Consider the following 22,568-nt stretch of genomic DNA (forward strand, 5'->3'; position numbering starts at 1 on the left):
ATATACTGTGCAGTAGAGACACTGTGTCCAGAATACACTAGCTGTAATTACATACTCTTGTAAAACAGGGGCATTAATTATACCTTAAAGGTGAAAACCTTTAAATTGTCCCAAAAGGACCTATTTTTGAAGATAGAATGGCAGTTAAAAATGGTGCTTGGATAAGTTCAGAGGTGGGGAATGATCTGTCAGCACAAAAGGGGAACCATCACATCTGTCGGCAGCCAGCGGAGCAGCGTTATATTGTGTTAATGGCCATAATGAGGTCCACTGCTCCCTTTGGACTTAATCCCATTTGTGACAATGAAGCGGAGGCCTAAGAAGATTACATTGATTGTGTTTCCTCGTGCTCCTCAAGGACCAGAGACGAGCTGCCCGTCTGAAGGAGAGAGCTGAGACAAATGTGAGGACAGCAGATAAGAAGAGCTAAGTGATATCTCAGCCCAGCTATTAGATGAATCCTTGCCCTCTGAAACTTTATTACTGTTGATTTATGGCAAAATACATCATACAGTATGTAGGCTCTTATATATAACTATACAGGAGACAGGAACAGAGCAAGGTAGAAGTGAGGCTGTGCACCTGGCCTTGATGCTTTCATTTTCAAGCAAAAAGAAGAAGAAAGCATGAAGCTTTTCCGACAGAATGAGATGAGAGCAGCCACTGAATAGCTGCTAATACAAAAAAATATAAAGCAAGGAAAAAGACAGGAAGAAAAACAAGTACAGAGTCAAGAAAGACAGAAATAAGACATAATGCAGAAAGCAAGAGAGTAAGGCCAAAATAAAGAAAAAATATATATCTATTGGTAGAAGTCTGTTCATCTCCACAATGGTAGGTGGCAATAAAAACTATTTCACTTCAGCTACAGTTGAACCTTTTCCATTTAACCGTGTTTCTATGTTATGTAGCAAGCAGAATCTGTTTTTTTTATGCTGAACAACTAGAACATAGACAAATACACAGCTCTGTGGATTTGAATGTACTATACAATCTACTTATGGGACAAATGCAATGCGTGATATCCCTCTAGTACATGGTGATAACTGAAAGCAGACAATAAAGTGGCTTCTGCTATGATTCCTGTTGATGAAGTTCAATCTCCAGGTCAAAGTCTGGCAAGGTCACTGTGGAGCATGCACAGATAACCTTGTCCAGTTTGGGTCAGACTGAGGTGTGCAAGAGCAAATATATAAACTGCATTCTTGAGTGTCTTAGTCCTTTAAAAACAAAACAATACACAAATGTACTGATACACAACAGTGGTGGATATCATTTTTTCTATGTATATGCATGTTACTTGTGCAAATATTCATGGTAAGTGTATTGTCTGATAGTGAGATAGCTAGCTGTTCTTAACTTTTGTGTTATTTAATCCCCTCATACCAGCCAATAAAATAACTAGCAGATTTCCTGCAGGAAACACTGTCAATTTTTCATCACTAGCTTAAAATATTTTCATCTACTTTTTGATCTGAAACAAGTTCTCTTTTATTGCTAAGTTATTGTCATGACTTCTGATCTTCCAGCAGATAAATCTGTCTACAAGAGTGACAGTATTGCACATTCACTGTTTTTCCATGTGTTTCTGTTGGCATGATCATGCATGACATTTATATCATATGCTGGTGCACAATAAGGATTAACCCTAAATCTTCTTGTCATCAACATCATGGTGGAAGTTCAATCGCACGACACATACAAACACAAAAATGCTTTGCTAGAAATCTTGTTATAACAAAGATATCTGCTGACAATAATACATTAATACATAAGCAATATGTGGAAAATATGAGTCTTTTTATGATGATATCTCTATTTCCCCTTATCTGCCTCTTGGAAATTATAACACCTGTCTTTTTTTAAGTTTTCACACAGAAACTTCAGCCTGACTCCTCCATCAGCACTGCATCTAAGCATGACGTGCAGCCAATAAAAGAGACAGGAAAGTTCATAGCATCACTTTATCAAACAGAATTGGCTTTTATAGCCTTTCAAAACAACATTTCTATTCCCCTTTGTCACATTTGATAAGCTAAGTTGCAGGTGACTGCATCAGACAGCTTGATTTGAGCAACAATTGCTTAGTTCAGACTGCTGCGACTGTCGTCAGTAACATTCTAATACCTTCGGTCTGAACTGGGCTTTAGATAAATGAGTCTTTCTGTACATTCACTCCTACATATTTTTTAATGTTTAACAGTGTTAAATACCGTATTTGGCATAATTAGTACTTTGAGGCTGTTTCCTTCTTCTAAGGCCTGGTTTTAGATCACACTGGTGTAGCCATGCAGCCTTCACTTGAATAATATTTGTTTTTTTTTTTAAATATTTACTCAAAAACTGTTTGACATGCAAGACACCTGAATTTTAAACATGCAATTAAAATTCTGATTAACTTTCTAAGTGAATTGAAATTCAGAAACTAATCACAATTTAAAAAAAAAATCAATAAGCATCATTATATCCCTGCTTTAAACTGTGAAAATTTGTATTAACATGAGCTGCTTGGAAAAGACAGTCTCAAATTGTGCAGTGATCTGAAAATTCAAATTTACATCATTTTAATTTGAAAGGTAGCTGACTTTAAAAATAAATGAAAAAAATACAAACTTTAATATCAAGGCCATCAGGGTTTTGTTCTTTCAATTAGAATTAAAAATGACAAAATTTGCAATAAATAAAAGGAAAAAATGAAAAAAGGATTAATTAAATCCAATTTATTTTGGTAGATTGTTCTCTGCAAGACAAAGCAAGATTTTTGTTATATTTGAACATAGTATATTTAGCAGGAATTCACATTCAGGATATTACCGATCTAAAATTGATTTAAATATTCATATAATACACTCCATCTTTATTTAAGGTTAACATCTAGTGAACAATTTCTAAACATTTTCGAGATGTTTTGAAATGATTAAAAATGCCATCATTAAATTATCTATAAAACTGTTTTTTGAGTTGGAGTTTAAGACTGATCACAGAGAGGAGACTCCAGCAAAAAAAAGCTTCTTTTATTCATCTGTTCAACCTTCTGGAAACCTACAAAATCTGTAAAACTTCCTCACAGTCTTCACATCTTTTCCACCGACATCTTTTGAAATCTTTTCGCTCCTCTCTCTACTTTTATCAAACCTGCTGCACTCCAAGTCATCGTTTCACCCCACAACTACCTGAATTTCACCGCTGAACTCCTGACCTCTATTCTACATTCAGACATTCACTCTGCAGTTAGCATTCAGGCGATATGCCACTGAAGGTCTTATTCATCATACCTTTAATTGGATAATTCACTGAAGTTCTGCAGCAGGTCACAGATTTCTTACCGATGCAGATCTGTCCTCAACCTCCACCAATTACTCAACTTACATCTCTTGAAAGAACTTCCTTCCTTTGGGATTTGCTGCTCTCTCTGAGTTTTTGAGACATGAAGTAAAAGCTGTCATGACCCCAGCATCTTGAACACTAACCTTATTTATCTGTAGCTCTGGTGCTTATTTATCTGTAGCTCTGGTGCTTATTTATCTGTAGCTCTGGTGCTTACCTTGGTACCTGATGGCAATGCCGGTGGATGTTCCTGCTGCGTCTGTGGTCAGCTCGATGAAAAGATGCCTGGATGTGCTGAGCAGGCCTTCGTTGGGTAGATACTCGACCTCGTATGAATCATACAGCGCAGCTGCATCAATGCTGTTACCGTTCTTTATCAGCAATCTGAGAAAAAGAACAAGAGAAATAAATCACTAACATCAAACCCAGAGACTTCAGCTGCTACCCTGATTAGAAGTCTTCAATTTGGTATAAGATAATAATAAAAAAAAAAAGACTTACAGGTGACAGTTGTATAAAAAATCTTTCATAGTCTGTCAAAAATTCCAAAAATATTCAAACACAGTTTAAAAGTTACAAGTAAAACACAAAACAAACTAAAATATTGCAAAATTTATCATAAAACACCAAAAAAAAAAAAAAGGTTGGACCTCCAATGTTTTTTTTTTTTGTTTTTTTTTTTTTTTGAGTTTTCCAAAATCACTATTTGTACTACTGTTTTTTTTTTAAATTGTTTTGTAATATTGTTCAAGCCTCCATGCTTTTATGGGGGGACATTGTTTACAATAACCGTTTTAGCTCTCGGCCGTAAAATAATTTACAGTTATTTACAGACTCCTTATAAGACCATCAGATCATTTCAATCACAGGTTTTATGCCCTGGGACTTTTGCCACCATTACCACAGAGATGATCAGCTTAGCCAGAGGAACTTAAGAGTGCTATTCCAGTATTTTTGAAGTTGGGTAGTAGAAAGCACTGAGTAATAATTATTCCATTAGCCTCCAGAGATTTTAGTCTGTGTTGCCCCTTTAAGGAGAAAGTGTTGATGGGACCTGCAAGGAATCTGGGATATAAAGTGCTACAGGTGGGTACAGTTGCCCTGCAAAGTTAGGCAGATTTTAGGTTGAAATGGCATAAATGGTTGCTATTCAGAAAAACTTGGAAGTGTTTTATTTTTTCTCCAGAAAGCCTCTGGGTTTGACTATTTTCCAATTCAACAAGAATAGACTACAAGCTGTAATGACTCAGTTGTTCAACTGTTGGGTCTGCTGACTGTAAAAGAGACGACAACACCAAACTAAACTAAGTGGTTTTGACTTGGTTGACAATGGCATGCCATTGATAACAGCCTGGAGTACACAAAGGGAGACTTGTGCAGATGCAGAGTCAGTGAGCCAAAAGAGAGAGGGGAGAACTTCAGTGAAGACTGGTGAGAATGACGGATCCCAAGTTATCTGCTAGCTCTGAGCCCATGCCTGCAAACCCCAAGAGCCACTGTCCTCTTTTCTAAACGAGGTTAGTGGCTCCACATGCTTGCAGCCTGCATCACTCACCAGCCAGAGTTCCCTACTGAACACTGGTGATAAATTGAAAAAAAAATGACCTTGACCAGAAAAGCTGAAAGAAAATCAGTAATCAAAATAAGATTATGGCTTTCGCTTTATTCTTCTAATGGCAATAATTAGACAAGTCACTGTGAGTACAAAATGTTTACCCTCTAAAAACACAAACAGTTGTGCTAGTTGTTAAAATGGATTACTGAGCTGAAATAGCCAACCCTACAGGCCTACCTATTGTGACAACTGTGTACTATGACAAGTAGATCACACTATTTATTTGTAATTATGTATCAATGATATTTTCAAAACGTAAGAACTCTGGTTTTCAGTTAATCGATGCATACAAAAAAATGTGTGGCTAGTAATTACTATTACCAGGTACCTTATACAAACCCCAACTTAAAAATAATCAAACTATATCCAAACTAAGTATAACATTGTCACAGATATGACATTTCATTTCATTTGACCATCAGTGAAAATCATTTTGAAGCAGTGTATCTCACTGTGCTGCCTCTGTGTCTGGCACCATGACAACTGCATTTACAGAGGACTTTACACCTTGTAACTTAGAACTACATTGGAAGTATATCAGCTGATGCAACACCAGAGCATTAACTCCATCTGAAGAACTAACTTGCATTCAAGGAGGTGTTTGAACTTACACTTTGAAATATTTCATTGATACATAATAAATATGCAATTAATTTCCATTCAAAAATATAGCTATTTTGTAACTATGGTTAAGTTCCTGTGATTCTTAGGGTATTTCATTTCATTTCATTATAATAATGGGGAAAAAGCTGTAAAAAAATTACTATATCCTTTACCATGACATGCTGACTTCAGTTTCCATGTCAAACAAACATGACTCCTCTGATGCTTCATGATGAAGTGATAAATGTTTATCTGCAGCTTAAAGGTGTCTTTAAACAGTCAGTCTCAGGCTTGATCCTCTCCATGTCACAGCAGCCTCCTCCACCTGTGGCTCTGCTGCTTCTTGTTTCCCTGTGGAGGTGTGTGCTGATCCCAGCTCACTTTGCCTTTGATCACTGAAATTATTCTGCTCAGGCAGGCGAGAGAGTGTAACAGAGCGCAACAGAGCCTTGATGTCAACATAAAATCTATATTTACATCTATTCTTTATGCTTCTATTCACCCTGACTGAACTGAGCTGAAGGTCAAAGTGTTTTATTTTCTTCTTTTGGCTTTATTGTCTCTGAAGTGGAGAAGACTTTGTTTCTTTCTGTGTAGTTGAAACTTCAATTATTTTTTTGCAATGAATATAAACAGTGTAAAATTAATCTAGAAGTTGAAAACACTTTATTGCATTCTTGTTCAGTGATCCTTTAAAGTTCACTGATGTGAGATAGAACTGTCTCTGTTTTAGTCAACACGATGACATTGAGAAACTCCCAGAAAACTTAAACACTACAAAGATTTTATGAAACTCCTAAAAACAAAAACGCAAATGAGGTCACGAATGAAGAAGGCATTTGAGTTTCTAATATATAGCATTTTGACTTGAAATTAAAGGAACGATTTGGTTTGAACTTTCACAAAACTTCCTTTAAATTTGCCATATCTACTAATTCACTTCTGACAAGAGACGATCAGTCAAGGTCAAATAGTATCAGGATCATTGGGTGCATGCCATATGGGGGCAGAGATTTGTTGTCACTTCTTGCAAAGTGAAAAGGAGTTAAACAGCTGAACTGAACTTATGAACTAAAACAAGAACATTTTCCCCTGTATTTATGCAACATGCAGTCAAGTTGCAGTTTTATAATTGTGTTCATTTTCCAGCTGTACCTACTTCAAGAGAGGCAATCCAGTTTATACAAAGTCATTGGTATTAAGAGCCTGTTTGCACTCACTATAGACAAAATTAAACACTGTCTCAGGGGTGAGTCTGGAATTCACTGGCATGCAGGTTTGGGATGAAGTTTCTGTGCACATACATGAATGAAAAGCACTTTAACCCTTTCTTTCCCCACTAATCCACTTACACAACTAACATTAAAAAGCATACATGTAATTTCCCTTGTATATATTTTAAACTTTGAAAGTTGTACAACAGAACGTCAACATTTAAATCTTGTAAGCTTAATTATTTAAAGACAATAAGATTTTTTACAATTTAATGTTCTACCAAAATATATATTAAAAAAATGAAACAAAGCTTGAGAGTTAGTTCTGTCAATAATCTCAAGTGCAATCATTCACACCTGACCTCAATCAAATCACATGAATCACGTCCTCCTAAATTAGTGGGCTATTTAAGCTGCAAGATTTCCAGTCTCCTCCTCTGCTGCATCGCTGAGCCTGGATCAACACTGTGCTCTCACCCTCGACCCACCTCCACCCCAGCATCCACCTGTTGGCTCTGACTGAGGGGTTTAAGCTGTTATCATATCACTCCTCAAATTCAAATAAAATAAATAAAATACAGCAAGCATGGTGCAGCCAAGCCTAAATAGTTGGTTTTAATACAAGTTATGCCTCTACCAAAGTAAACAGCCAGTCATAGGATTTATTTGGCTGCCCAATCAAGTGACTAGAGGGATTTCAAAAATTTTGCCCTGTGGCTCCACCCCTGTTGGCCTTGGCCTCCTGGGAAAGAAAATGACATAGTAGAAATACTGATATAGTTGGTGTACAGGATGTTTAATGGAATACTCCTGACCAGAATACTGGGATTTAAAACTTTTCATTTAATTCATCTAAGTCAGCCAAACTTAGATGTTTAGCCAAACATAATGTGTTTCGTATCTTAAACAGTCAAAGCTTTAATAATCGTTTCAAGTTAACCGTGTGTTTGAAAGAAAGAAAAACTTTGCTTGGTCATTCTTTGCCCTTGAAACATGCCAAAGGGAGACTAACAGCGTTTTGCACATGAGAAGTATTACACACAAAAATATCGGCACGTGTGTACATCTGCCGTCCTTACAAACTAATTGACTGTATAAGAGGGAGACTAGTGAGAGGGGCCACCAAGACACCTATGACTACTCTGAAGGACTTACAAATATCAGCGGCTGAGATGGCAGACTCTGCATAAAACAGTCAAACAGTCAAAGCTTTATGAGAGAGCAGCAAAGAGAAAGCCACTGTGGAAGAAAACCCTGACTAAATCTCAACTACAGTTTGCCAACATGCATGTGGGAGACTCCATGGTGTTTTTTGGCCATCAGACAAAACAGTGTTTGCGGACACCAAACTCCACACATCACCAAAAACACACCATCTCCACTGTGAAGCATGGTGGTGGCAGCATCATGCTGTGGGGATGCTTCTTTGCAGCTGGCACTGGAAGGCTTGTAGAGGGAGAGGGTATAGTGAATGCAGCAAAATATAGGAAAATTCTGGAGAACAATCTTACTCAGTGTGTAAGAAAACCATGGTTTGGAAGAAGGCTTCTTTTCTACCAAGTCTATGCCCCAAAGCAAACAGTGAAAGCTCCACACAAATGGTTTAAAAACAAAACAAGGTGAATGTTCTGAAGTGGCAAACTTAAAGCCACGACTTCAGTCCAATTATATGGACCATAATTTGTTTATAAAATCAATGAAAGGGTTCAATATCCAAGGGGGTTAATACCTCATTAGGAACTGTAAAGTTGTCTATTAAGATAGGAAAATCAGCAAGACGAGGAAAAAGTCTGGATCTTGCAAAAGAAAAAAACCCTAAAATGTATTGATTATTACAGGAAACTGAGTAAACAGAGTGCATGGAGGCTGTCCTCTTAAGGCTTCCTGTCTCTCTTAGTAGTTCCTTTTTTATCAACACAGTGATGAAGTGCCAAAAAAACTGAAATTCTAAGTAATTGTATGTGTGAAACATAAATCATTTGATACACTGATAACATTGATGCCATCTGTGTAGCTGAGTGCTATTTAATCTTTATTCAATAACTGAAATTCAGCAACTTTGGCGGACATTAGCTACATCATGTCTCCCTTGATAGTTGCCAAAACTGTTCACTTAGCAAAATTTAAGACAGATCTGAAACTCATTATAAAATATCAGCTAATATCTTTTGAGTGGCAAACTTTGCATCTTGGTGAAGCCAGAAATCCATCAAAGGTGTCTTTTGGTGATGTTTATCTCGTCGTACATTGGAACCACATCAGAAAGTTATCAAAATGTATAAAGTGACCAAAAAAAAAGCAGATGGCTGCTTACAAGAAATTCTTGTTCCCCCACTTCCTTTTACACCCGCGCCAATTCTCTGCAAGTCCTCTCTTGTTTGTGATCTCTCAGTTTCCTCAGAGCTATCCAGATGTCTCTTTATATCTGTGAGCTCTTTATTTGTAGCAGGAGAGTAAGAGCAGCCCAGAGCAGCTATTGGCTGCTATACAAAATGGATTATTCAGCTAATTTCCCCCCTGTGGCTCCTTCTTTCAGCCCTCTGTAATGAGAGCCCCATGCTGCTGAAATGACACTGTACTGTCAGTGCTCTGACAGCCAGTTGTTACCCTGCAGAGCCCTCAGAAATAATGCTCTCACTGGGACAAAGCAGAGGGTACGAAGAAGGAGAGGCTGATGATTGCATATAAGTGAAGGAACGTGCATGAGAGGAGAGGAAGGTGATGCATCTCTGTAACACCAGCAGACTGCACTTACACTGACCTGTAATTAGACCACATGGTCTGACATAGATGAGTTATTGACAGGTGGATGCATTTAAACTTAAGAGACTTATGGCCTCAAGTCCACTAGGGCTGGAAAAAAATGTCATTATTCTTTCTTTCTGTGATATACAGTGCTTAACAAATTTATTAGACCACCTGTCATATTTGTCTCAAAGACCATCCAGCATCATGAAGTGCTTTAATGCGGACTCTTCCATTTTCAGTGAGCTCTCCACGTTTTACCATTTTGAACAGGAATGAGGAATTTCAAACTGAATTCACCCAAATATGAGTTGGCTCACTGGGCTTCTCTGAGAAGTCAGAAATGTATCAAGCATAACATTAAACCACTAAAACTAATTTTTCTGTTCAGGAATGCAAGTAAATAACTATAATTTGACATATCAATCAATGTGCTTTACTCTTTTTTCAGTTTTTTTGTAAATCAGTAAATTTGAAAATCCATGGATAACAATAATAATTCTATTTTAGCATTAAAAATATCATTTGGGTTAAAGAGCTTCTACATATTGGTGTATTAACCATCTCAGCTAAACATAATAAATGATTTTGGTAATTATCAATGCTGTTAATTTAGGGCAGCTGTGGCATAAACCTTACTTTGGTTAGGGTTAGGGTGGTCTAATAAATTTGTTAAGCGCTGTATATATTGTGATTTTTCAATAAAAAGAACATTTAAACCAAATACTTTTTCTGTTTCTACAAGGAAAGCTCATGAAATAGACATATTACTCTTAATTTTCAGCATGTTTGCCTTACCTGTTCAGAGGTTATTACATTTTTTAGATGGAAATTGGCATTTAGAAAACAATCTTATTTACAATAAGAATGTGTGCTTAACTTAAGCACAGTTAACAAAACAGCTACAGAAAAGTGACTGAGACGATGGCAAGGAGTGAAAGGAAGATCTCAAATCATCAGGCCTGACATGACTTTATGTCTGAATTCTTATGAATATGAGGTGGTTATAATTATCAGTATTAACACGAAGAAAGTTTAGCAGAGATGCCAAGAAAGAGCTATCCTGCAAGTCCCTTAATCCACTAAATAACTGCCTTGGAAACAACTTATAGAAGCATTATGTGAAAATGCAGGTAGCTCAAAGTGGGACCTTTAAAGATCAAGCTTTACTTTAAAACCAGGAGGGTTATCCTTTCTACATTTCAGATCTGGAACATATTGACAGACTTAGCAAGATACTTACAGAGTGCCTTCTATCCATCAACATAAGGACAAAATTATTACCCCCCCAGGATCATGATTTCATTGATTTAATGCATTTCTCAAGTGCCGTTAAACAAAGCAAAGAATTTTTAAAACAGCTTTTCCAAACATCCTAGTTTTATTTTGGATGCTTACTTTATTTTACTTTGCACAAGGAAATGAAAATATTCCACAAAAACCAAAAACTACCAGGGTCAAAATTATTAGCCTCCTGGTGCTAATACTCAATAGTGTCTACTTTTTGATGGATAACAGCCTGCAGTCCTTTGTTGTAGTTTTCTACAAGTCTCAGACCCATCTCCTGAGGAATCCCAGTCCATTCTTCTTTGCCCAATCTCTCAAGCTCCTCAAGATTTGATGGCCTTCTGGCATGGACCTTCGTCTTCAGTTCAACCCGCAGATTTTCACTGGGATTCAAGTCAGGGCTTTGTGCAAGCCACTCAGTAACACTCACTTTGGTTTTCTGAAGATGGTTCTTTACGAGGAGTGATGTATGTTTTGGGTCGTTACTTTGTTGGAAGAAAAAGCATCGACCCAGAGTGGGTCAACCGAACAACCCAAGGTGTCCCTTCTGCAAAGGGGAGTTTTTCTTGGTCAGTAACCTCAAAGTCAATTTCTGTGCAGGGTCTAGTGATGGTCTTCTTTTACTACAATTCCTGACTCAGCTAAGCCATTCTCTAGTGTCTTGGCAGTTGTTCTGGGGTCTTTAGACACAACTCTCACTAGTTTTCTTTCAAGGGTCTTTGAAATCTTTCTCCTCCTACCTCTGCCAGGGTTGGTCTGGACTGTGTGGCCCTCACTAAATATCTTGATTTTACTTCTCACTCCAGTTCTTGACTCTTAAAAAATGCTTTGATAATTTTGTAGCTCCCTCTCCTGCTTTGTGAGCAACAACATTTCTTTTTCTCAAGTCTAAACTGATTTCTTTTGGTTTTGGCATAGTGCCTTCTCAAGTGACAGCTCAAACCCTTTCTAAAGGTTTTTATACTGTGTGTAAACTAGGAAATAACCATTGGTTTTATCTTGATTTTACAAGCTCTGAGCAAAGTTAGGGCACGTCATGGACCAACATTGGTTTTTGCTATGGCTCGACTAAAAGGTAAGATCTAAAGGGGGCTAAGAATTTTGACCCTGGTAGTTTTTGTCCTCAACAGTATGGCTCATAGAGCTCTGAACTCCAAGTAACTTATAGTGTGAGTAGTCTATCTCTGTCTCTACACTAAATTATGTATGCTTACAGGTTTTTTAATGGCTGAAAAGTCAAATAGTTCAGTTCACTGTTTATCCAAATACAAGTGTGTGTTTAGAGACATCACTGCAGTCAGCTCATATGGACTGGTCTGAGGCAAACACAGCAGCCTGGCTCTCACTCTCTCTTGCCAGGCAGAGGGGTCAGCTGACCTCCTGTCACATGAACATATCTCAGAGTATCTGAAGTTAAATGAACAGTTTGATCAAAGTTGCACCTGTGCAGGTAGTCTGCAGCTGTCAGCAAACAGGATATGGTGTATACATGGCACCTGTTTTCTTTCAGAGTTCTCCAGGTTGCAAAACCAGATTTCTCGAAAAATGCACAGACAGAAAAGGGGATACTCAAAAAACCTGACAGAAACGGGGATACCCAAGTCTATGTAAACACAGTCATTGACTCCTCCTGCACAGGAATCAGTTCTTTGGCTAGGGATGATGATATTTGACAGATTTTTACGGACAATTAGTCAGAAATTAAAAAACTAGTGGTTTTGTTTTTTATCCAGCAACACAGAAGTGGCAGCATGATATGCTTCAAGTTGAAGTTATTATTCGTGTTTATTATTATTAGTGTTTTAAAGGTTAATTTAGGTGAATGAGGTTCTGTGATTATACGACGAAGAACGTGTGAGAATGTGGAGATGCAGTTAACCAACTTTATCACTGTTTTTGGAGAATCTGTCAGAGACTTTAATTCATAACGTTGCTTGAAATGACCAGACCATCCCTAAAATAAATACACGTAACAATTAAGAAGATGCTTGGACGCTCAAAAATAAACATTATTTTACTGCAAAGACAGACTGTGTATTCATGGTCAAAATTTTAACAGTCTGATATAAAAGCTAATGATTGTGCTCACCGGTCGTCATCCTCAGCCAGAGCCACCTTCTCAAAGTGGATGTGCAGTTTGTAGCCTGGGGGGGCTTCCAGCAGCCAGTGGCAGGTCAGGTTGTTGCTGTAGTTGCTGGGAAAACCTGGAGAGACAATCCGACCGACAGTAATGTTCTTCATCAGACCTCCACAGGCAGCTGAGAGAAAGCACAACATAGAATATGGTCAGTGTTAGAGTTTACATCATCTCTGAGAAAGATACGTGGGGGGGCATTGCAACTGAAACTAAGCACATAGTGTTGAATTTGGAGCAAATGTAGATCAAGCAGCATGATCAAACTGCAGTTACTGAAAAAAAGAAAAGAGAGGAGGGATCAGAGTAGATAGAATGTATAGCAGCTGACAGTGCAACAAGCTTTATACTAATAAGGAGGAGGCTAGGGTGGAGGTTAAGCTTTGCCAGCAGCATGGTGCATAAGCATTAATGCAAGCAGGGATTGGAGAGAAGTACATCATATTCAAATACACCGCTGTGTTGAGAGAAAGAGCTGTGATTGGCTGTGGGAGCTGGGAGGGTATACACAAATTTCTGCATCCAGTCTTCCTCAGGTAATTGCTGTTACTATGAATAAAAATACTGTTACTTCTTTTAGAAGGCTGGATGCTGAAACACATTGAGGTTAATGCTTTAAACCATTCTACTTAAAAAGAATTCAAGAATGAGAAAGACTTTTCTTTTTGCTTTGGTTTCTTTGATGTTTGGCTATCTAAAAAAAACAGAAAACACTACAAAATATATGGAAGCTGGAAGCATTTAACACAAAACAAGGTGAAGAAATAAAAACATATCACAGTTAGTGCCTTCAACCATACTTTGGCCACATATCTGATGACTATCTCTGCCATGGAGTAATTCATCATTGCTCTGACAGACTGCTTATGCACGTACATATACGCAAGGGCACAATCACTCACAGCTGCAGCAGGAAGGAGGATTGAGAGAAGAGAAGAGCAGAGTGTTGGTCTTTATCACATATCTCCTGAACTGATATTTTCATTCATCCTAATATATCTACAGTGCCTATAAAAAGTATTCACCTCCTTGGATGTTTTACCCTTTTATTGATTTTGAAAGTCAATAATGGTTAATATAATGTGTCTTTTTTGACAAAAAAAAAAAAAAACATTAAAGTGAAATTTATTTTTTGATAAAGCAATGTCAATCAAATGAAAATATGTAATCTTAAATAAGTGATTGCATAAATATTCACCCACTTTATAGTGACTGGCCTAATTCAACTGAGGTCACAATTAGTGAAATGGGGATCACCTGAGTGCAGTGAATGTGTCCCAAGTAATTGTAGTATAAAGACACCTGTGTCTTGGAAGTCACTGGTTAATCAGAATTCCTGACTACCATTACACCATGAAGACAAAAGAACACTAAGCAACACAGAGAAATAGTTATTGAAGCATAAGTCAGGGGGTGGATACAAAATAATTGAGGCCATCCTCACAAACTGAGTGACCATCCAAAAATGAGACTAGTGAGAGAGACCACCAAGATACGGGTCCATCTCAATAAATTAGGCAATCCCCAAAAATCTGAATTATTTTTGTAATTCAATTTAAAAAGTGAGACTCATGTATTATATACATAGATTCATTACACACAGACTGATATATTTCAAAAGTTTATTTCTTTTTATCTTGATGATTGTGGCTTACAGCTAACGACAACCCAAAATTCAGTGTCTCAGAAACATAGAATATTGTGGAAAAAGTTCAATATTGGAGACTTATGGTGTCACACTCTGAATCAGTAGGCTACACAATCATGGGGAAGACTGCTGACTTGACAGATGTCCAGAAGACAATCATTGACACCCTCCACAAGGAGGGTAAGACATAAAAGGTCATTGCTAAAGAAGCTGGCTGTTCAAAGAGTGCTGTATCCAAGCACACATAAAGAAAGTTGAATGGAAGGGAAAAATGTGGTTAAAAAAAGGTGCACAAGCAACAGGGATAACCATAGCTTTGAGAGGATTGTGAAAGGAAGCCCATTCAAGAATTTCGGGAGCTTCACAAAGAGTGGACTGCAGCTGGAGTAAGTGCTTCAAAGAGCCACCACACAGAGACATATCCAGGACATGGACCCAGGACTGGACTGTTTGCATTTCAGTTGGAAATCAAGGTATCAGAATCTGGAGGAAGAGAGGAGAGGCATAGACTCCAAGTTGCTTGAGGTCCAGGGTAAAGTTTCCACAGTCAGTGATGGTTTGGGGAGCCATGTGATCTGCTGGTGTTGGTCCACTGTGTTTTATCAGGTCCAAGGTCAGCGCAGCTATCTACCAGGAAGTTTAAGAGCACCTTATGCTTCCTTCTGCTGACCAGCATTATGGAGATGCTGATTTCATTTCCCAGCGGGACATGGCACCTGCCCACACTGCTAAAAGCACCAACACCTGGATTAAGGACAACTGTATCCCTGTATTTGATTAGCCAGCAAACTCCCCTGTCGTAAACCCAATAGACGATCTATGGGCTATTGTGAAGAGGAAGATGCAAGGCACGAGGACCATCAATGCAGAAGAGCTAAAAGCCTCTATCAGAGCAACCTGGGCTTCTGTAACACCTCAGCAGTGCCATGGACTGATCACCTCCATGCAATGTCGCAGTGCTTCAGCAATTTAAAGGAGCCCGACCAAGTATTGAGTACTGTACATGTTCATACTATTTGTTGGTGCAACATTTCTGTGTTAAAAATATATTTTTTAATGGTTTAAAGTAATATTTTAATTTTCAGAGACACTGAATTTTGTGTTTTCATTAGCTATAAGCCATAATCATCAATAATTAAAAGAAACAAACACTTGAAATATATCAGTCTGTGTGAAGTGAATCTATAGAATATGTGAGTTTCACTTTATAATTTGAATTAATGTTATAATTCAACTTTCTGATGATTTTCTAATTTATTGAGATGAACCTAGTAGGCAATTTGTTTTTTGTTTTTTTAATAAGGGGGATGCACCTTGTTACCCTCCACCCCACCAATTGCGGTCAGTTGTGCTGTGCCAGGTGGACTTTCAACTTTTGCCTGTGAGACGTCATGGTGCCTTCAAGTGCAAGTCAGAAATCTATCTTAGAGTACTTGAATGTTAGGCAGGTTGTTTAAGACAGGACAATTAATATTTTTTATTTTCCTTTGTAGAAATGCAGACATTTGCCATACCTTATTGTTCTTTTATTACTGGAGCATTTTTAAAATAATAACAGACATAGCAAAGCACAACCATATATTCCAGTTTTCAAAATTCCATAAAATAACAAAATCGAATTGTTAGCAGTAGTTGTTATCAGAAAATCCCAGCATATTCTTGTACTGGGGGTCTCTAGGTATCCCTCTAAATTTCCATGTTATTTTACTGTAGCATTTTTAATAATTAGATGTTGTATTAAAAAAATATATTAGAAATCTTAGCAAGTTGTGTTTGTATTTAAGTACTGTGTTTAAAAGTAATTAATATCTTAATAATAATAATCTTAATATTAGTATCTTGTTACTAATACTTGCTAGAAATGTAACAAAATACACAGAAAACATAGGATGAGAAATGTAGTTGATTAAATAACAAATTATTTTTTGTCACTTCAAATACAAAAATGATTAAACAAACTGATGTAAAGCTGCAAAAATCAGGTAGTCAAGATAGCTGGCAAAAAAATCAATTCATTGACTAATCATTTTGGCTTTCAATGAGCACAGAGAAACTTTCCATTTTAAGCAGATTAATGTGAAAACAGCCTAAAACAGCAGTACTCAACCTTATTCTACCCAAGAGCCACAATGTCTTAAAAATACTATTGCGAGAGCCACAATCCAAAACCAGGCATATGATGATCAACCTGTCCATAGTTGAAATGAAACAGTGAACTAGTGGATTATTGTGTTGTTAAATGGGATGAAATAGGCTACATAAAAATGTCTGTACAGTATCAGAAGAAAGGATATTTCACTGATGATAAGCATATGTTTTTATTTATGTAAGTTCCACCTGGACTAAAGTTTTTTTTTTTTATATCAGAATGTGGCGACTTAGAGCTAAGAAAAGCTTTTCAGAGAGCTGATGAATCATGGGTGTCTGTTTGGGTATTTATATTTCATATTAGAACATTTATTGTAGTTTTGTGACTCTGTTAACTTAAAGTTGTGCTTTCTATTTTTTCCCTCTTATTATTATTGCTTTTAGCTAAAGGGGGAGGGTCCTCATATTGGTCTTTGCCCTGGGCCTCCAAATAAAAACCGGCCTTGCCTCACACCTGCAGCTCCCCCTCACAAATCGTTCTGCCAGTTTGTTGCCTTCATTTTTCTGTTTCTGCCCTTTTGACTGTATTTATTATTAGTACATTTAAGATCACATAAAACGCTCGCGTTTGGACAAGTTTTACTCAATTTTACATTATTTCAAAATGTGATCTGTGTGTGTTTGGCTCGTTGATGATGATGATGCGCATCGTAAAAGTCATCATCAAACAAGATTATGGGAGACCATCAGCAGGGAGTGACTGAAAAAATGTGCTACAACAAGGACATTAGAAGCTTCAGTTTGAACACCAGACAGCACACCTCTATGAATTAACTTACTGAAGAGACACGCCACCAGCAGACTTCCTCTGCACTCTTTTATGCACGTTCCTCCGTCCTGGGCACACCAGATGGTGATAATATACAAGTTTTCATTTGAAATTTGGCAGTTAAAGTCTGTCTTCTTTGTGTGGACTTATATTTATTGATATGACTTATTGCAAAGAGTCTTTACTGTTGACAGTTTTCCCCTTTATAGAGATTTCCGAGCCGAAGAGCCACATGCGGCTCGAGAGCCGCAGGTTGAGTAGGTAGTGTCAAACTCCGAGCTTCACTGTACACCCAGGAGGAGAGGGGGAGGGAGGTGGGGTAACGGCGCAACATCAGCACATTGAACAGGCTGTGTATCCATGGGACACTATAAGTTATGCAGGATGGGAATGCCGAAGTGAAAACAGGGGGGCTAATTAAACAGTGGCGATCTGCTGCAGTTTAACACATAAACGGGAAACCCTGTAAAGGATCAATGAGTCAGGCAGAACATGCTCAACTAAGCATCCCTGCTCTGCCCTGACAGAAAAGGGATGGCAGGTTAACAAAGGGGACGCATTTTGGTCATTTTGCTAACAAGGGGGACACCATCCCCCCTCATATTGCCTACTGCCTATACCTATGACTACTCTGAAGGAGTAACAAGCTTCAGCAGCTGAGATGAGAGACTCTGCATCAACTGTTGCCCGGGGTCTTCACCAGTTAAAGTTTTATGGGAGAGTGGCAAAGAGAAAGCCACTGTGGAAGAAAACTCATTAAATCTCAACTAGAGTTCAACAGAAGGCAAGGTGAGACTCCATGGCCAAGTGGAAGAAAGTTCTTTGGTCTGATGAGACCAAAATGGTGCTTTCTGGCCATCAGACAAGATGTTTGGCAGACACCAAACACTGCACATCACCACAAACACACCATCTCCACTGTGAAGCACAGTGGTGTCAGCATCATGCTGTGGGGATGCTTCTTGGCAGCCAGGCCTGGAAGGCTTGTAAAGGTAGAGGGTAAAATGAATGAGGCAAAATATAGCAAAATCCTGGAGGACAATCTTATTGTCTTAATCTTAATCTGCAAGGGAACTAAAGCTTGGGAGAACATTCATGTTCCGGCAAGTCAGTGACCTGAAGCAAACAGTGAAAGCTCCACAGAAATGGTTTAAAGACAACAAGGTGAGTGCTCTGGAGTGGCTGAGTCAAAGCCCAGACCTCAATCCAATAGAGAATTTTTGGCTGGACTTGGATAGGGCAGTTCATGCTAAATCTCTGTGCAACCTGACAGAGCTTGAGAAGCTGTGCAAAGAAGAACGGAACTAATATGTGATGACATGAATTTATACTAAGGAATAAGGAGGTGCATCTTTACTTTGCTGACTTATTCACAAGTGTAAGTACATGTCCAAACTTAACTTGACAGAGTGTACGAGACCAGATTTTATTGGATGAAGGAGGTAAGGAAATACTTTGAATTTTTTTTAATCAGCACTTTAAATTGACTAGTTTTATCAGTGTTTCATCAACTTTGAGTTTAAACTCCAGAGCACGGAGGGGGCTGAGAAATGAGGGTAGAAAGAAATCATGGGATGAGATAAGATCAGATTTATCAACACATACAGAAAATCCATCAAGAAAGGAGTGTGCGTTTGTGCGTGTTTTCCCAGCTGATCAGGTCAAGGTTACTCATGCAGACAAAGCTTAATTAAAGCGGAGCAGGAAGAGTAAACCCAGTGGCATCCTGCCCAGCCTTCAGTAATCACACCTCCATACACCTGCTTTATGCTCCAACACACACACAAACACACACCCCCACACACCACCTCACACACACACAATCAAGATGGCAGAGATACAGATGCACAAACACTCCCTTTGAAATTGCTTTCAGAGAAACGTTCCCTGCGCTGTGAATCCGAGTCGATCAGAGAGGTCAGGAGTAAAACGGTCACTTATTATTCATCAGCCAACCTCATTGGAGCAAAGAAGGAGAAAAAAATCATTCATCACCCACACAGTCCTGTGGGAGAGCGGGTCTTTCTGATGCTGTGCCTGTCATGCACAAAGAGCAGAAGGTCCAATAGATAACTGTTGGCAGCAAGTCTTCAAAAATAAGAGGGCTTGAAATCTGTGATTTTTGAGAGAAAAGTGCCAGTGAGCACCAGCAGAGAAAGGGTGAGGCTCTGACGAACAACCTATCTAATGTTCATAAACCCACACTAAGACTTATTTGTATTCATATATTTCAGAGTCAAAATAAATAATCATAATTTCATAATCAAGCTTGCATGAAACATGCACTTGTTGACAGTCAGAAGACAAGGTACAGTAATATTACTGGATTTTGTTCAAATCCGACTCTGAGAGCATTTAAAGCCTGCCGTTTGTATGTTGAGTATTAGGGGTGTGCCGGATTTCGTGCCACCAGATCTCGCAAGATCAAAACACCACAAGATTTTGGAGAAATTCATCTTGCAAGATCTATATTGCGCAGACACTTGGAGCAGCAGCTCTCCTTACTCAAAACAATACCAAACTGGATATCATAAACTAGAAAAGCACTCCGAGAGCACAGACCGCCATTAGCCCCATCTCCCAATACTAAAGAATCCTTTAAAAAATTCCTGGATCCAGACGGTGATTCGGATCACTCCCAAAATCTAATCAGTTCTTCCATATGCCATTTCTGACATTTCCTGAAAATTTTATCCCAATCCGTCCATAATTTTTTGAGTTATGTTGCTAACAAACAAACTAACTAAACAACCCTGCCGATCACCTAACCTCCTTGGCGGAGATAAAGATTACAAAGATAACCCTGATCACTTTAAATTGTTGGTGTTTGACAGTAAATGAAGAAACGGAGTTGATCCGTGACCCATTAAGATCACTGCTCCAACCCCCCACCCCCTCCTCTACATGCGCTACTTGGGGCCACAGATGATCCGCCTTTGCATAATAAGTTCATCATAACGGTCCGAAATGATGAAATGCTGCTGCTGGAAACCTGTGCAGTCTCCATGAGAAGAGTACAGCGTTTATTTGTGTATGCGCGCAGACACGCTCATAGTGCCTGTATCTGTGACTTTGTAACTTCGATTGAGTCACTGCTTTGCCATGTCTCCTCCGTCTCACCGTCTGTCAGTCACACATCCATCAGCTGTTGGCTTTGCCATCATCAATCAGAAGCTTAACATGTGCAGCACAATGGGCTGTTGTATACTGCAGTGGTAAACTTAGCAAAACAAAACACTTTCTGGGCGCCATATAGTCCACCTTTAGCTCCAAAAAAGTGAAGCTCTAGACCCAGTTAAATGCGCCCTGTTTGTTGTCTGACAGCACACTCGCTCACCAACACACACAGACTAACATTCACACTCATCTGTGCGTCCAGTCCAACACTGTCAAAGCTCATATGAGAAAAAAGACCACAAAACGATAAAATAATTTATTTCTCTACATTACAGCAAACGTGTTATTGACAGAAATATTTATTTTGAGTATTTTAAATATGGATGTCCTTAAAGAGGATGAGAAATAGTTTGATTTGACTATTTTACAGCTCTTAATATTTATCTCTTTTGTTTTAAAGTACTTTCAAAATAATCAAAGTTCTCTTATTATATATAATAAAATATAATATTAAATATAATATTGTAATTGTATAGATGAGTACATAGTGTAGTAAAATAAAGATGTGGTAGGCTATTGAAATGAAAGGTTTGATGTGAAGAGCGCTATATAAATTAAAGATATTATTATTATTATTATTAAAATGTACAGTTTGAGTTAGACAAGATAAACTGTGTGCAAGCACTGGTAGCCAATTCAGTACAACAGGAGTTAGTTTAAACATTTCTGAATAGACCTGAATGCTCTGCAATTATGAATTTCACTTGTATAAAGGATATACTATCCACCCATGTATTTTTTTTCCAAAATAAAAAAAGGGGTAAAATCTCATCTCGTCTCGTCTCGTCTCATCTCGTGCCTCGGGGGCCTAAATCTTGTCTCGTCTCATAAGATAATTGTCTCGTCACAACCCTATTGAGTATGCATATGCAGCTGTTACTATGATGTCTACAGATCATGTCTACACTGGAGAGGGTAATGTACAGGGCTGAATGATTTGGGAAAATAATCTAATTTAGATTTTTTCCCCCCAATATTGCAATTTGATATGCAATTATTTCTTAAGTTCCTCATCTTATCTATTTTCCAACAAACACAGGCAATAAGTCATTATATACTACAACCAACACAATATTAGATAAAACTAGGGCTGAACAATTTTGAAAAAAATTTAATTGTGATGATTTTGACTCGTATTGCAAATTGGATATGAATTATTGTATTGAAGGGACTGATGCATTTTTTTGTCATCCTCATATTTAATCTGAAAAATGTACAATGAAGAAAGTAGGGGTGGGAGAAAAAATCAATACAGCATAGTATTATGATATTTTGTCTGGTGGATATGGTATCATCTCATTCATGAAGTATCAATTTTTCAAATTAATTGCTTATATGAACTGGATTCTACGATAATGGAAAAATTAAATCAATTGTTTGGACAAGTGTTTGTCCAGTGAGGTCGGCCGAGGTCATAGAGCAGGAGAACATGGCAGCACCAGAGGAAGGACATTAGGAATGCAAGCAGGACACAAATGAGATTGACATGACTTATGAGGTTTGCAAAAAGTGCCACATGACAATAAAATACTGTGGAAATACAACAAACATCAGGGTAAGGCTAATGCTAAATCATCTAAACAGTTGACAAAATGGTAAAGATCGCAATACATCCCAATGTAAGTATCGTGATAGTATCGTGGGGGCCACTAGTGATTCCCACCCCTAGAAAAAAGTAGGATTTTTTGTAGGCTATTCAAAAAATGGGTCTTGAATGATTGCATCAAATAGATGCATCGATATCAGTGGGAAGTAGGGTTAAAACCAAGCCTAAGCACTCAAGCTTACACTGAAGTTTAACTAGCAGTTTAAAAAGCCATAATCCCTCAATTTACTGCTTGTGTGGAGTCGTAGAGAGTTCTAAAAATCAGGTAAGGGCAAACCTGAAAAAAAAAAAATGG

The 22,568-nt window shown here is 38.0% G+C and overlaps 1 protein-coding gene across 2 annotated transcripts in view; it reads right to left on the minus strand.

The window, feature by feature from the left end:
- sez6b (seizure related 6 homolog b) overlaps window positions 1-22,568 on the minus strand; it is a 295,405-nt gene that overhangs the window by 48,046 nt on the left and 224,791 nt on the right. For both annotated transcript variants that reach the window (XM_041814108.1, XM_041814101.1), the window contains exons 6-7: window positions 12,881-13,049; window positions 3,545-3,711 (exon numbers count right to left, since the gene is read on the minus strand). In XM_041814108.1, the coding sequence (XP_041670042.1) occupies window positions 3,545-3,711; window positions 12,881-13,049 (336 nt within the window). The remainder of the gene's footprint in view (window positions 1-3,544; window positions 3,712-12,880; window positions 13,050-22,568) is intronic.

This window comes from Cheilinus undulatus, linkage group 2 (assembly GCF_018320785.1).
Source record: "Cheilinus undulatus linkage group 2, ASM1832078v1, whole genome shotgun sequence".
Taxonomy (NCBI): Eukaryota; Metazoa; Chordata; class Actinopteri; order Labriformes; family Labridae; genus Cheilinus; species Cheilinus undulatus.